General features: G+C 42.5%; 1 protein-coding gene across 2 annotated transcripts in view; it reads left to right on the top strand.

The window, feature by feature from the left end:
- Positions 1 to 15,595, top strand: part of LOC125458711 (gamma-aminobutyric acid receptor subunit gamma-4-like) — a 234,043-nt gene that overhangs the window by 47,189 nt on the left and 171,259 nt on the right. Inside the window, exon 2 of one of the 2 annotated variants that reach the window (XM_048544201.2) lies at positions 12,894 to 13,036. In XM_048544201.2, coding sequence (XP_048400158.1) covers positions 12,894 to 13,036 — 143 coding nt within the window. Of the gene's footprint in view, positions 1 to 12,890; positions 13,037 to 15,595 lie in introns of both variants that reach the window. The other variant, XM_048544200.2, reaches the window with a different exon arrangement.

The raw sequence follows: 15,595 nt of genomic DNA, 5'->3' as shown, positions 1-15,595 counted from the left end.
TTAGTTGCATTTACCAAGATCCAAGGTAAGTCAATAAAGATGAAGAGGGGAACATGACTCAGTGCAGGTCAAGTTACTAATGGAAGAGTTTTGAATGACCTCGAGTTTACAGAGGTATGCAGGGGGACAGCCGCTGAAATGGTCAATTCCAGAAGAGACAATGTCACAAATGAGGATTTCAGCAGCAGATCAGCTGAGAGAAGTTGAATGTGGGTGATGTTATTGAGCCTCAAATAATTGGGCTTAGTGATGGTCTACATATGAACTCAGAAGCATACCTTGGGATCCAGCATTACACCAAAGTTTTGAACAGGCTGCTTTAATCTCATTCTGCTGTAAGAAAGGGGACTATAGTCAGTATCTCGGCAATGGAGTTTTGAGCATGCACAAAAACAATGGATTCAACCTTTCTGATACTTTATTGAAGGAAGTGTCTGTTCCATCCAGTCTGGCATGTTGATAATTTAGCAAAAGTGGGGTTGAGAGAAGTACTGGTGAGCCGTAGCTGGGAGTCATCTGCATCCAATGTAAAATAGTAACACGCTTTCAGATGATTATTGTTAAGTTACAGCATGTAAGTGACAAAGAGGAGAGGCCCAAGAATAGATCCTTGGGCGACCCTAGTGGCAGCGTTGTAAAAACAGGAGAAAATCGAGAGTGAAACTGAAACCAGCAAAGGAAAAGGAAGTAACTGAGGGCTATACTACGTTCTGAAATGTTTGAATTCTCAATTGAGTGCAGACGGCTGTGAAGTGCCTGATCAGAATCTCTGAACCAAGCTTCCAACTGGACTTCGTAGGATACTGAGCACAGAGTGGGGTATTGAACTGACAGGTGACAAGAATTACAGGGTGATAGTTCAAGAACTGATTTAAAAAAAAACAGCCATCCAGTCTTTGTTTAGTTGCTCCGGTGTCCAACAAATTGCATTGTAAGCAGTGTAACAGTAGATGAACTTGACAGACGTAGGTGTAAATCGCTGCTTCACCTTGAAGGAGTGTTTCACGATTTGGCCAGTGATAAGGAAGAAGGTACATCTCCTCTGGTTGCATAATAAAGTGCCATGGGTAGAGGAATTGGGAGTTGAGGGTGATTGAGGAATGGGTTAGAGTGTTGAGGAGGGAATGTTCCATTGGAATGCTGACAGGAGAATGGAGAGGAAGATGTGTTTAAGTGGTATCATTACAGTGAAGGCCTCATAAATGGTGGAAGTTGATGCATTGAATATGGAGCACATGGAATGGAAGGTGAGGATAGGGGTAGTGTCATGGCTGTGGGAGAGATGGGAAGGGATGAGAGCTGAAAAGTGAAAAATAGTATACTCAGGGCTGGGGGAGGGCATGCAAGTGTGTTGGCATAGTGGGGTTGGAGGGAGCAGCTTGAAGTAGGAAAAAAGGAAACAGAACAGAGACGCTGTTGTAAACAGTGCCATCATCAGAGATGGAGAAACTGGGAGAACGGAATTGTGTCCTGGCAGAAGGAAGTGTGAGAAAGTGCAGTGAAGGTTAACAGGGAAGATCAGCGAGACTTTTGTGAATATAGCATCTTCAGCCTTAGAGATTGAGGGACGAAAGCGTAGCAGACCTTCTGCAGGTGATGCAGTGAGATTAGTTCCAGGTTGACGGAGAGCCGTGAGGTGAAAGTGAGTTACTAGATTAATTTGGAAACTATGCAGGGTTATGGAGAGAGATGAAGACGGCAGTGAGTTTACTCTGAGATCGCTATTGCAGCAAGTCAGTACATATGGGGAAGGTGATTGCTTAGTGGTGCAATTTCTAGCTATTAATTCAGAGACCCAGATAATATTTTGGGTACCTGAGTTGATATCCTACAAAAACATATGATGGAAAATGAATTAAATAAAAATCTAAGGAATTAAGAATCTAAAAACCATTGTTGATTGTTGCAAAAACCCATCTGCTTCACGAATGTCCTTTAGGGAAGGAAAGCAGTCTTTTCCTGGCCTGGGCTACATGTGATTCCAGGCCTATTGCAATTTGGTTGACTCTTAACTGCCCACTGGGAAATTAGGGATAGACAACAAATTCTGGCCTAGCCTATGATGCCCACATCCCATGAATGAATAAGAAGAAGGCACCACAGGTGTCCGCCTGAAGTATCCAAATCTTTATGGTCGAACTTTCTTTTATCCAAGCGTTTTCGGTGTCAATCTTGATCATATAGTTTACTTCCAATTTGCAGTGGGTGTTTTGGCAGCTGAAGGTGTGACAGACTAAGTTAGGCACTAGTGTGAACCACGAACAAACTATTTGTCTTGTATCTACGTTTATAAATCCTCAGAGCAGCAGCTGCTGTCTCAGTGGGGAGCTCCGAATGTGGGCCTGTGAATCCAATAAAGTGTGGCTTAATGAATATTCTATAACTTGACAGCATCAAAATGTCGTTAGTTGAATGAAAAAGCACATCAGTGATGCATTGACTGAAAGGGCAGAGGAAGCAGATTCAATAATAGCTGTCTAGAGGAGACTGGAATATAGTTGAAAATTTACAGGGCCATAGGGATAGAGCAGATGGGTTGGAGCTGAGGGATAGCTCAGTTGGTATGATGGAAGGTGTGGCATCCTGTGATATAAGACTTTAGAACCTGTAAATCAGATGATAACCAGTATGATCACTTCCCGTGTTGCCCCTATATTTACTTGGCACAGTGTGGGTTGATTCTATTGCTCCCTGAATAATACAGTGGGATCTGGCTGCTCATTTTAGCCACTCATCTGAATAAAGAGAAGCTAGTAAGCATTAGCAGTGGCTCAGTTGGTGACACACCCCTCTCAAGTCTCACTCTAAAGCCATGAACACACAATTTAAGCAGCCATTTTGACACATTACTGAAGGAGGGCGACACTGTTGGGGTCAAGACCTTCAGATTAGGCTTTCAACCAAGATCTGCCCTATTTTGACTGATGGATGTCAAAGTTGCCTCACCACTAGTTGAAGAGGAGCAGGGAGATCTGCTTGGCATACTGGCTAATATTTACCCCTCGACCAGTATCCCTGAGCAGATTGTATGATTATTTATTTCATTGCTGTGCGAGAGACTCTGGTGTGTTTACGTTGGTTACTGCACTTTGTATGTCACCACAGAACTACTGCTCGTTCTTCAGAACATATGCAGAAGATTTTAGCTGCATCAAAGATAAATGGGTCCAGATTAATTGTTGAATAGAATTCTATATTAAGCAGCACTGGAACATAGGCCCCAGAGATGGAACATGTAATAGTTAAATAGAATCACTGTCAAATAGAGAGATTGGAAGAAAAATACAATTGCAAGGAATTTGATAAGTATGGAGAAACTGAGTAATGCAGAGATGAAAAAAAAACGGAAGGAATAAAGAGTATGGAAAGTGTAATTCAGTGATTATGAATATACAAATGTAGTCGAAGTCCAGCTTGGAGCAACATACCCTGAGGATTCTTTCTTACTCTATCAAAACCCTTCCTGAATTTAAGCAAAGCTATCAACCCTTAACGGTCTCAACTTGGAAAACAATAACCCAGTTATTTTTTATTTCAGCCTTTGCAAGCTAATGGAGATTCTGTTATCATTCTAATACGTTTCCTCTCATGCACCCAATGCCTTGACATCAGTCTTAAAGAGTAGCTCCCAGAATTGGATATAAGATTCCAACTGGGACGTAGCCAAGATTTCCAAAATTTTTAATATATTAGTACTCCCCTTATGAATTCACTGCTTCAATATGAAGAGCTCAAGTGCGTATTCTTAAAGCAGCTTATTCAATTTCTCTTCCCTGGGCTGACCTATCCCCTCACTACCTCCCCACCTATACTCTCCTCTCCACCTATCTTCTTTTCTCTCCATCTTCAGTCCGCCTCCCCCTCTCTCCCTATTTATTCCAGAACCCACACCCCATCCCCCTCTCTGATGAAGGGTCTAGGCCCGAAACGTCAGCTTTTGTGCTCCTGAGATGCTGCTGGGCCTGCTGTGTTCATCCAGCCTCACATTTCATATTCAATTTCTCTTCCAACTTCAAGCACTTGTGTATATACACGCAGTCTCCATTCCTGCATTTCCTTATGAAATTTTGATGTTTATTTAATATCTTTAATCTTCTCATTTTTCCTCCTATCTTTCACTGTCTCAGATTCCATTTTTCACTCATCTTGTATTGCCAATTAATATACCTAAAGCCCATTGCTTTCTACCTCAATTTTCACTGTATTTCTGTGTTTAGTTTTATCTGAAAACTTTGAATTATTCCCTGTGCACTCAATTCCAGGTCATTAACATTATCAGAATGACTAATAGATCCCTGGAGAACAGATGCAACCCCTCCCTTCCATCCATCAAACAACTACCCACCACTACCCTTTGCTTCTTGTCCCTTCACCAATTATGGATCTCTGCTGCCACTGTCCCTTTAGCTTCAGGGACTTCTACTTTGTTAACGAGTCTATAATGTGATATTTTTGCAAAATGACTTTGAAAGAGCATACGCACAACATGAACAACAGCATCTTTGCGTGAGCCGAACTCAATTTGTTGAACTTTCATTTGCTAGGTTGTAAGATTTTGATTCTGAATAGGGCCCACACTTTGTTTATCTGTGCTGGGCCATATGACTGTTAAATTACAAATCTGTTTCGTCTAACAGCGCCTTCATTCTTCACTCACTCCAGCGCCACAGAAACATTCCATCGTCCACTCCATCAGATTCCCACAGCACCTAACTTTTCTTTTATGCCTTCACCTCTCAGTCACTGTACTTGCTTCATCACCATCCCCCCAAAAGCCTTTTGACTTAATCATTCACTCAACCGTTATCCTTCTAATTTTTCCCTTCATTCTTCATCACCTTGATGCATTCAGTTGCTTACTGTCTCCTTTATCTTTAACTCACCTATTCAGCATGTCCCTCTCCATTATTCTGTGACCAGATACCAGTTGTTTTAAAGAACTGAGTAAGGCTTGTTTGAGAGAGTTTATTGCTGCTAATCCTCCTTTCTCTTAGGTGCCTGTAATGATTAGTGGCAGAGGGCACACATGTATAGAGCATCTATAAAAGAGACCATTCTTAGATCAAGAAGGTTTATTGCATGATAGCAATAAGCAAAGGCAAAATCACCATAGTCCTACATGACTATAGGTCTGCTGTCCCATTACACTGAGACATCTGCAGTTGGTTTAACCTGAGCATTATGACAACCGATACAAGGGGGAGGACCCTTCACGGTAACCTCAATCAGTGCAGAACCCATACTGTTGGCATCACCCTAACATTACAAGCCAGCCAATAGCCAACTGAGCTAGCCAACAGTGTGGGCTTAATTGCTGCTCTAGCTGTAGTTACCATGAAAGCCGATAATGATTAGCACAGGGTAGCACAGTTCAGTGCTTGCACTGCTACCACACAGCGTCAAGGGCCTAGATTCAATTCCAGCCTTCTCTGACTGTCAGTTTGGAGTTTGCATGTTCTCCAGTGTCTGCATGGGTTTCAGTTTCACCCCATAGTCCAAAGATGTGCAAGTTACGTGGATTGGCCATGCTAAATTGATCCTGCATATTGTTGGAGACTATAGACAATGGATTAGCCCTGGTAGATGTAGGGTTAAGAGGATATGGTAGGAGTCTGGTTCTTGGCGGGATGGTCTTCAGAGGGTCAGTGCAGACTCACACTCAAATGGTCTCTTTCCAGACTGTAGGGATTCTATGACTGTCCTCCTCAACCTCTTTCCCCCCTACTTGAGACATAGTGACCTTCAGGATAAACTGACTGAAATAAACCCACAGAGGCCAGTAACTGTCACCAAGTCACCGTTCATTTACGAGTGAGAAATATTTTACACTGGCCCAGCTTCCTCAGAGCCAGCTCTTGTATTGAATAGAACCTCTGACATCCCTGTTTTTATTTTCAGCCAGGTGTCCCTGATTGGGGCAGTTAATCTGGCCCACTCAGGGAAGTCAAATTCTATGAAGTCCACCTGTTGGCCCATGTTACAATCACTATTCTCACCACCAATCATCTCTGTCGAGTGAGGGAGCAACCCTGTGATTCAATAAGGCTATGACAACTTTACCTTTCAAGTGCAAGTACGTTGTGTTCTGTTTATTTGCTAGGACTTTAGCGACCTGGTACAGATAGAAGGCTAGAGTGGGACTCCCTGTGCATGGCATCAGTGGAATGAGAGGAACAAAAGTAACAAAGACATTAACCTCTTCAGGATCATTACTTCATATAGCAAGTAGGAAAGGTCAAGGTCCAGAGGGCTCAGATTTAAGGTGGTTAGCAAGACAACGGAAAGGCTGCTATTGCAGGGAGCAGTAATGTCGGCAGAAAACATTCCAGTGGGTAAAAAAGTGCGAGTCTAAACATCTTCTGGAAATTCTTGATGAGTAACAGTTAAACTTTGAGAAATTGTTGTCAGATCAGAGAGCACCAGCAGCTTCAATTTACTAATATAAGTATTTGACATTGTAAGGATTAATTAAGTTAAAGGGGCAAGAAATAGCAGGACAGCTCCAAATCGTAATCTGCTCCTGCTTGATATGGGAAGCTGGGCACATTTCCAGTGCCCAGGACCTGCACGTGTGCAAGAAGTGTCTCCAGCAGCAGCTCCTGGAAGCCTAAGTTTTGGAGTTTGAGCGACACCGGGGGACGTTGTGGGGTGTCCGCAAAGCGGAGAATTTTGTGGATGGAACATATACAGAGGTGTTCACACCGGAAGTTCAGACTCCACAGGCAGGAAGGGAATAGGTGACCATGAAGCAGAGCAGGAGGGCTAGGTAGACAGTGCAGGAATCTCCTGTGGCTATTCCCCTGCAAACCAGATATACCATTTTGGATACTGTTCAGGGGAACAACCTCTCAGGGATTAACAGCAGCAACCAAATTCATGGCACCATGGTTGGCTGTGCTGCAGAGGGAGGGATAAATAGGCATAGAAATACTGTCGTAATAGGGATTCAGTCATAAGGGAGATAGATAGGCATTTCTATGGCTGCAAATGAGAGCCAGGACCCCGTGTTGCCTCCCTGACGCTGGAGAGGCCGAACAACCAGTGGTCGTGGCATAACAAGGTGTGGAGCTGGATGAACACAGCAGGCCAGGCAGCATCAGAGGAGCAGGAAAGCTGACATTTTGGGTCTGGACCTTTCTTCAGGAACGCATTTCTGAAAAAGGGCCCAGACTCAAAATGTCAGCCTTCCTGCCCCTCTGACGCTGCTTGGCCTACAATGCTCATCCAGCTCCACACCTTGTTATCTCAGACTCCAGCATCAGCAGTTCCAATTATCTTTCAGTAGTTATTGCATATGTTGGTACTAATAATATAGGTAAAATAAAAGGATGAAGATGTAAATGCAGAGTACAGAGAATTAGGAAGACATTTGAAAAGCAGAACTTCAAAGGTAGTTGTCTCAAGATTACCACCAGTGCCACAAGCTAGTCAGAGTTGAAACAGCAGGGCATATTCATGCTATATGTGGCTGGAAAGATGATGTGAGAGGGAGGTTTTCAGACTCCTGAGGCATTTGGATCACTTCTGGGGGAGATGGGACCTCTACAAATTGGATGGGTTACACTGGGCAGGACTGATGTCCTGTAGTGGAGGGTTTAATCTAGTCTGGAAGGGGGATGGGAACCAGAGGAGCAGGACAGTAGATGCAGAACTTGAGGGAGAGGTAGAAACCAAGGCAAACATGACTAAGTATAAGAACAGGCAGGGAAACACTCTTGAGAACAGCAGGGGAGGTGGTCTGAAATGCATGTGTTTCAATGCCAGAAGTATAATAGATATAGAACATAGAACATAGAACATTACAGTACAGGCCCTTCTGCCCTCGATGTTGTGCCGACCTGTCATACCGATCTCAAGCCCATCTAACCTACACTGTTCCATGTACGTCCATATGCCTGTCCAATGACGACTTAAATGTACCTAAAGTTGGTGAATCTACTACCGTTGCAGGCAAAGCGTTCCATTCCCTTACTACTCTCTGAGTAAAGAAACTACCTCTGACATCTGTCCTATATCTTTCACCCCTCAATTTAAAGCTATGCCCCCTTGTGCTCGCCGTCACCATCCTAGGAAAAAGGCTCTCCCTATCCACCCTATCTAACCCTCTGATTATTTTATATGTTTCAATTAATTCACCTCTCAAGCTTCTTCTCTCCAATGAAAACAGCCTCAAGTCCCTCAGCCTTTCCTCGTAAGACCTTCCCTCCATACCAGGCAACATCCTAGTAAATCTCCTCTGCACCCTTTCTAAAGCTTCCACATCCTTCTCATAATATGGTGACCAGAACTGTACACAATACTCCAAGTGCAGCCACACCAGAGTTTTGTACAGCTTCACCATAACCTCTTGGTTCTGGAACTCGATCCCTCTATTAATAAAAGCTAAAACACTGTATGCCTTCTTAACAGCCCTGTCAACCTTGGTGGCAACTTTCAAGGATCTGTGTACATGGACACCGAGATCTCTCTGCTCATCAACACTGCCAAGAATCTTACCATTAGCCCAGTACTTTGCATTTCGGTTACTCCTACCAAAGTGCATCACCTCACACTTGTCTGCATTAAACTCCATTTGCCACCTCTCAGCCTAGCTCTGCAGCTCATCTATGTCTCTCTGCAACCTATAGCATCCTTCGTCACTATCCACAAATCCACCGACCGTAGTGTCGTCTGCAAATTTCCTAACCCATCCTTCTATGCCCTCATCCAGGTCATTTATAAAATGGCAAATAGCAGTGGACCCAACACCGACCCTTGCGGCACACCACTAGTAACTGTTCTCCAGGATGAACATTTCCCATCAATGACCACCCTCTGTCTTCTTTCAGCAAGCCAATTTCCGATCCAAACTGCTATATCTCCCACAATTGCATTCCTCCACATTTTGTACAATAGCCTATCGTGGGGAACCTTATCGAATGCCTTGCTGAAATCCATATACACCACATCAACCGGTTTACTCTCATCTACCTGTTTGGCCACCTTCTCAAAGAACTCAATAAGGTTTCTGAGGCACGACCTTCCCTTCACAATACCGTGCTGACTATCCCTAATCAATTTATTCTTTTCTAGATGATTATAAATGCTATCCCTTATAACCTTTTCCAACACTTTACCAACAACTGAGGTAAGGCTCACTGGTCTATAATTACCAGGGTTGTCTACCAGACAAGGTAGATAAACTTTGGTTGTATTTGGAACTATGACATTATTGTGATTAAAGAGACTAGGCTGAAAGAGGGACAAGACTGGCGGTTGAATGTCCCAGAATTTTGATTTGAGATGGCTGTTTGATGATAAATTCACATCGGATTTATGGGAATGGCATTTTAAATGGCAATTGATAATATTTCAGGTGTGAAAGAAAGGGATGTAAAAGGGATGGGGGAGGTGCATTACTGGTAAAGGTGTATCTCATAGTTGTACTGAGGGAGGATACATCAGAGGACTTGTGCAGCGAGACAGTATGAATGGAAGTCGGGAATAGGAAAGGTGAAATCACAGTGCTGGAGGGTATACTGCAGTCTCCCAACAGCCAGCAGGAGATGGAGGAGAGAATGCATAGTTTTTGGAAATACGTAAAAACAACAGGGTTGTTGTGCTGGGTGATTTTATCTTCCCCGACATTGACAGGGATGGAGCAGAATTTGTAAAGACCATTCAGGAGGAATTTTTTGACACATTATATAAATAGGCCAATGGGGGGAAGGGGTTATACCTGTTTTGGGAAGTCAACCCAGCCAGGTGAATGAGGTTTCAGTGGGGAAGCATTTCAGGATCAGTGACTGTAATATTGTGAGTTTTAAGATACTTGGATAGGGCTAACAGCAGTATTTGGGTGAAGGTATTAAATTGTGGAAGGTGAATTACAACAATATTAGGCAGGAACTGGAGAATTTTGATTGGAGATGGCTGGTTGACGATAAATTCACATCGGATTTGTGGGGGTATTTCAAACGGCAATTGATAAGAGTTCAGGAGCAACACGGTCCTCAAGAATGAAGGATAGGTATGGCAAGCTGTGTGAACCTTGGATGACCATGGATGTTATGACCTTGGCCAAAAAGTAAAAGAAAGCATACGTAAAGTCTCGGAGGCTGGGAACTGACAAAGCCCTCGAAGGAAAGTTGGAAAGAAATTAAACAAGGAATTAGAAGAGTCCAAAAGGCCACAAAAAGTCATTAGTAAACAGGATTAAGTAGAATCCCAAGACTTTTTATACATACGTAGAAAGCAAGAGGGTAGCCAGGATAAAGGACGGAATGCATGTGTGTAGCCAGAAGAGATAGCTGAGGTCTGTATTCACCAAAGAGAAGGAACCGGTGGAGATGATCTCAGGGAATGGAGTGTCAAATTTCTAAACCAAGTTGCTATTAAAAAGGAAGAGGCATTGTGTGTCTTTAAAAGTTTTAAGGTACCCCAAGTTCCTCATGAGACATATCCGAGAATATTGAGGGAGGCAAGAGAACAAATTGCTGAAGCATTGACAGATATCTTTACATCCTCTTTATCTTCGCATGACGTCTCAGAGGACTGGAGAATAGCCAATGTTGTCCGAGGTAAGAAGGTGCAGAGCTGGATGAACACACATGGCCAAGCAGCATCAGAGGAGCAGCATCCATTTCTGAAGAAGGGTCTAGGCCTGAAACGTCAGCCTTCCTGCTCCTCTGATGCTGCCTGGCCTATTGTGTTCCTTCAGCTATACATCTTGTAATCTCAGATTCTCCAGCATCTGCAGTTCCTGCGATCTCTGAGCCAAGTTGTCCCACTGTTTAAGGTGTATAGCAGGGGTAATCCAGGAAATTACAGACCTGTGAGCCTCACGACAGTAATAGGGAAAAGATTCTCAGGGACAAGATCTATACATATTTAGAAGCAAATGGACTTACAAGTGATAAACAGCAAGAATTTGTTCAGGGAGATCATGCCTCACGAACTTGATTGAGTTTTATTGATGTGATGAAGATGGTTGGTGAGAGAAAAGTGGTTGATGCTGTCTACCTGGACTCCAATGAAGCCTTTGACATGGCAGACTGATAGGAGAGATAAAGTCACATGGTATTGGGGTGAGCTGGCAAGATGGATATAGAATTAACTTAGTTGTAGGAGACAAAGGGTAGCAGTGGTAGGATGCTTTTTGGAATGGATGGGTGTGACTAGTGGCATTCCACAGGGATCAGTGCTAGGGCTTCTACTGATCATAGTCTACATAAATGATTTAGAGGAAAATATAGCTGGTCTAATTATTAAGTTTGTGGAATGATACAAAGGTTGGTGGAGTTGTGGACAGTGAGGAGAATTGTCAGAGGATACAGCAAAATATAGATCATATGGAGGCGTGGTCAGAAAAATGGCACGTGGATCACCTCATGTTGTCAAGATTAAACTCCATTTTGGAAAATCAAGTACAGGTGGAAACTTTACAGTGAATGGCAGAACCCTTAGGAGCATGGATACGCAGAGGAATTTAGGTGTGCAGGTTCACAGATCACTGAAATTTGGCAGCACAGGTAGATAAGGTAGTAAAAAAAGCCTATGGCATACTTGTCTTTATTAGAAAGGGCACTAAATGTAAGGATAAGCAAGTTATGCTACAGCTTGAAAGAACTTTAGTTAGGACACACTTGAAATATTGCATACAGTTCAGTTCATCACACTACCAGTAGGATGTGGATGCTTTGGAGAGGGTACAGAAAAGGTTTACCAGGATGTTGCCTGGTATGGGGGATTTTAGCTATGAAGAAAGGTTAGAGACACAAGGTTTGTTGTCACTGGAATATAGGAGGTTAAGGTGTGACGCAACAGAAGTTTGTAAGATTCTGAATGGCATGGATAAGCGTGGAAAGTATGAGCCTTTTTCCCAGAGTGGAGGGATCAATTACTAGAGATACAGGCTCCAGGTGCAGGGAAGCAAAGTTTAAAAGAGATGTCCAAGGCAAGGTTTTTTTACTCAAAGGATGATGAGTGCCTGGAACACGCTGCCAGCAGAGGTGGTGGAAGCAGACCTGACAGTGGCATCCAAGAAACACCTGGGCGAGTAAGTGAATAGGAAGGGAATAGAAGGATAAGGATCATGCAAATGAAGACAGGTTTAGTATGGAAGAGTCAGTGCTGGCTTAGAGGGGTGAAAGACCTGTTGCTGTGCTGTATTGTTTTTTGTTCTTTGTTCTCTTTGTTCTTTGATTTGGAGCACACTACAAATTAGTGCAGCTGAGGCACAGATTCAGTCATAGCTTTCAAAGGAGAATTGGGTAATTATCAAATGAGAGAGTATTTATGGGGTTTCAGGGAAAAGACAAAGGAGCAAGAACAAGCTGTGTTCATCCAGCTCCACACTTTGTTATCAAGGTCAAGGTGAGTTGCCCATAGAGAGCTGACATGGATATAAAAACATACAGATATTCATAAGAACTTTAAAAACATACAAATTAAGAGAAGCAGTTGGCTGCACAGCCCCTCGAGACTGTTTCATGATTCATGAAGTTCATGGCTGATCTAATTACACCATATTCTTGGGTACCTCCCCTTCCCTATAACATTTCATGTCTTGCTTATCAAGAATATAACCACTTCTTAAAAGATATTCAAATGTTCTGCTTTCATCACATTTTGAGGAAGGGAGTTCCAAATATTCAAGATGGTCCTCATGAAAGCACTTATCCTCAGTGATGAGTTGAACAGTCTTCTGTTCTGGAACAATATTATTCTGAAAAGTGAATATTTGTTTAAAACTGTCTCAGTCAATCAGACAAAAGCAAAGTAATTTAACTAAAGCACTGGGTCTGCACTTAGTCTGAAGCTGTGACAGTCAGCAGGTATTTACACTGTGAAAGCTCTTCAATTTCCAAAAAGTGATTATCTAAAGTAGTCAATTTGCATTCTTTTCACAGCAGCAAAATTGAAGATGAAGATGATGATGATGTTGGTCTGAATAAGACATGGGTTCTCGCTCCCAAGTCTCAAGATGCAGATGCGACACACATACTGAACTCACTGTTGAGTGGCTATGACAACAAACTGCGGCCAGATGTTGGAAGTAAGTGACAATCTCTTCAAACAACTCAGGCAGGTTCTAACTGTATGTGTGTTCTATGGGCTGATAAGGAGGAATATTCATACCATGAGACCGGGACCGTTGAAACATTTGATCGTTTGCACTCAGACCAATATATAGGCATGTTGTTAGAAACTTGTAGGAGCTCAAGACTTACAAGGGCTTGGCACAGGCTCATGTAAACGGTGCACATTTATTGTCTGTAACCTTTATACAGCAGTTGCTGACACCTAGAACATGCACAGTACCATCACAATCCCTAATTTCAGTAGAGGTAAAGAGTGTTCTAAATTGAACTATCGGCTTTACATTATCCATGTGCTTACACTTGTGCAGTTTGAAGAAACATGAAGTTGAACACACACAGTTGGAATTTTTCATTATAGTATCAGTGTCAGCAAGCACCTCATACACTGAACCATGGTGGAGCAGAGCTTTCCTTGAGCCTTCTTCCACCAGGCCTCAGTTACACCTCACTGTTGCATCAAGCTTTCTGCACTTGCTCAGTAGCTGTTGTCATCTTACAGACCATGAGACATAAGAGCAGAAGGAAGCCATTTACCGCTTCAAGTCTGCTCTGCTTTTTAATGAAATCATGGCTGATCTGATGATATTCAACTCATATTTCCTGTCTTTTCCTCATGACCCTCAATTCTCTCACTGATTAAAAATATGCCTATCTCAGCTTTGAATACACTTAAAGATGCAGTCTAGATACCCCTCTATAGAAAAGAATTCCAAAGATTCACCACCCTCTGAGAGAAGAAATTCCTCCTCACCTCAGTCTTAAGAACACATCCCTTTACTCTGATATCATACCCACTGATATTAGAATGTCATACAAGGTGAAACGGCTTCATTGCATCTCCTTTGTCAAGCCCCTAAGACCTTTATATTGTTCAATTAGTTTGCCTGTCATTCTTGATAGTCCGATGAGTGCAAGACCTAACCACCGAACATGTCCTCATAAGACAGTCCTTTCATGCCTGATTTAAGACTAGTGAATCCTCTGTAAACTGCCTCCAATGCCAGTAATGTCTTTCCTTTTATAAATGGCCCAAAACTTTTCACACTATTCTAGCTGTGGTCTGACAAGTGTCATATATAGTTTTAGTAAGACCTTCACGTTTTTAGACATCATTCCCTTTAAAGACTATACTATTAATAGAAGTAAAAACAGAAGTAGACCACTTAGCCCATTGACCCTGCTCTGTCATTCAGTGAGATCATGGCTGATCTGATAATCGTTGATTCCACTTTCCTTCTGTTTTTCTCCCAAAAATCTTTGAAATAAAGGTCAATACTTCATTTTGCCTCCCTTGTTACCTGCTGATCTTGGATGTGAGTTTTTCGGTGTTTATGCACAAAGTCTGCAAATACTTCTCTGGTACAGTTTTCTGCAGTGTTTGTCCATTTAAATATTCGTCTTAAATATAACTCAGTTCCTCCATTCTCCCTGCCAAAGTGCAAAAACCTGCTATTTTCTCACATTACGTTTATTCCCTGTGTCAAATTTACTGCTGCTAACTTAACCTCTCTATGACCCCTCTGCAGTCTTTCGACATTATCCTCATTGTCTACCTATTTTAAGCTATATAGGCAGACTTGGTAATAGTATATTCACTTTCTTCTGCCAAATTATTCACATATTCTAAATAGTTGTGGCCCCAGCACTAATTACTGTGGCATGCCACTAGCCACAGATTCCATCCTGAAAGCACCTCCCAAATCTGTCTTCTATTAATTAACCAGTTAGTAATGGTACAATTCATTCTTTACATCTCCCACTAAGATATCTTTCCCCATAAACTCATAAACTGATAAACTCGTTGCAGTTTCCACCTCCCCATCCCCCACCACCTCCTCAGAATACATTATTCCTCAAGATAACTCAGTCTTTGGCACAGTTCCTCGTCTCTCAGGGTGTGTAGGATGTTTAGGCTCCCTGATCACTTCCTTGCTGGAATGAGCTTGCAGTTCTGATCACAGCTCATTCCTGGGATGTGACATGCATGATGACCTGACTGTAAAAGCAATGTAGAACAATCAAGAGAAAACTAGTTCAAGAAACCAAACTCCAGAATCTGAACCATCAGCTCTCCTTGAAGAGAAGGCAACCATCTGAACTTCTCATCCTCACCTTCTCCTGCATTACACTCTGGAGAAAGGTTAAAGCACTGACTTAACTAAATGAGGGAAGAACTTATTTAGTGGTTCCCCACTCTCTGTCTTCAGCTGAAGGCTGTTGCACTGTAGATAACGACAGCTCAGGGGATCTCCATCAGAGAGCAGAGTACACCATCTTCAACAATGGAATGAACTTGAAGATTCAAGGAAGTTACATCCATGTGTCTGTCTGCATTAGGATTGGGGTCTATAGGAAGTTCCTGCTGTATGATCTGCAGACTTATTATGAGCATCAATATTAGCACCATGCATTTCCTAGAGAAAAGACTCATTGGTAATTTAATGGACAGCTAATATCAGTACCCCATCGAATATGTACTCTTGAGCCAACTCTTCTACCTGATGCTCTTTGGA

This window comes from Stegostoma tigrinum, chromosome 15 (assembly GCF_030684315.1).
Source record: "Stegostoma tigrinum isolate sSteTig4 chromosome 15, sSteTig4.hap1, whole genome shotgun sequence".
In the NCBI taxonomy this organism is placed as follows: domain Eukaryota; kingdom Metazoa; phylum Chordata; class Chondrichthyes; order Orectolobiformes; family Stegostomatidae; genus Stegostoma; species Stegostoma tigrinum.
This window is presented reverse-complemented; position numbering and strand designations above follow the sequence as displayed.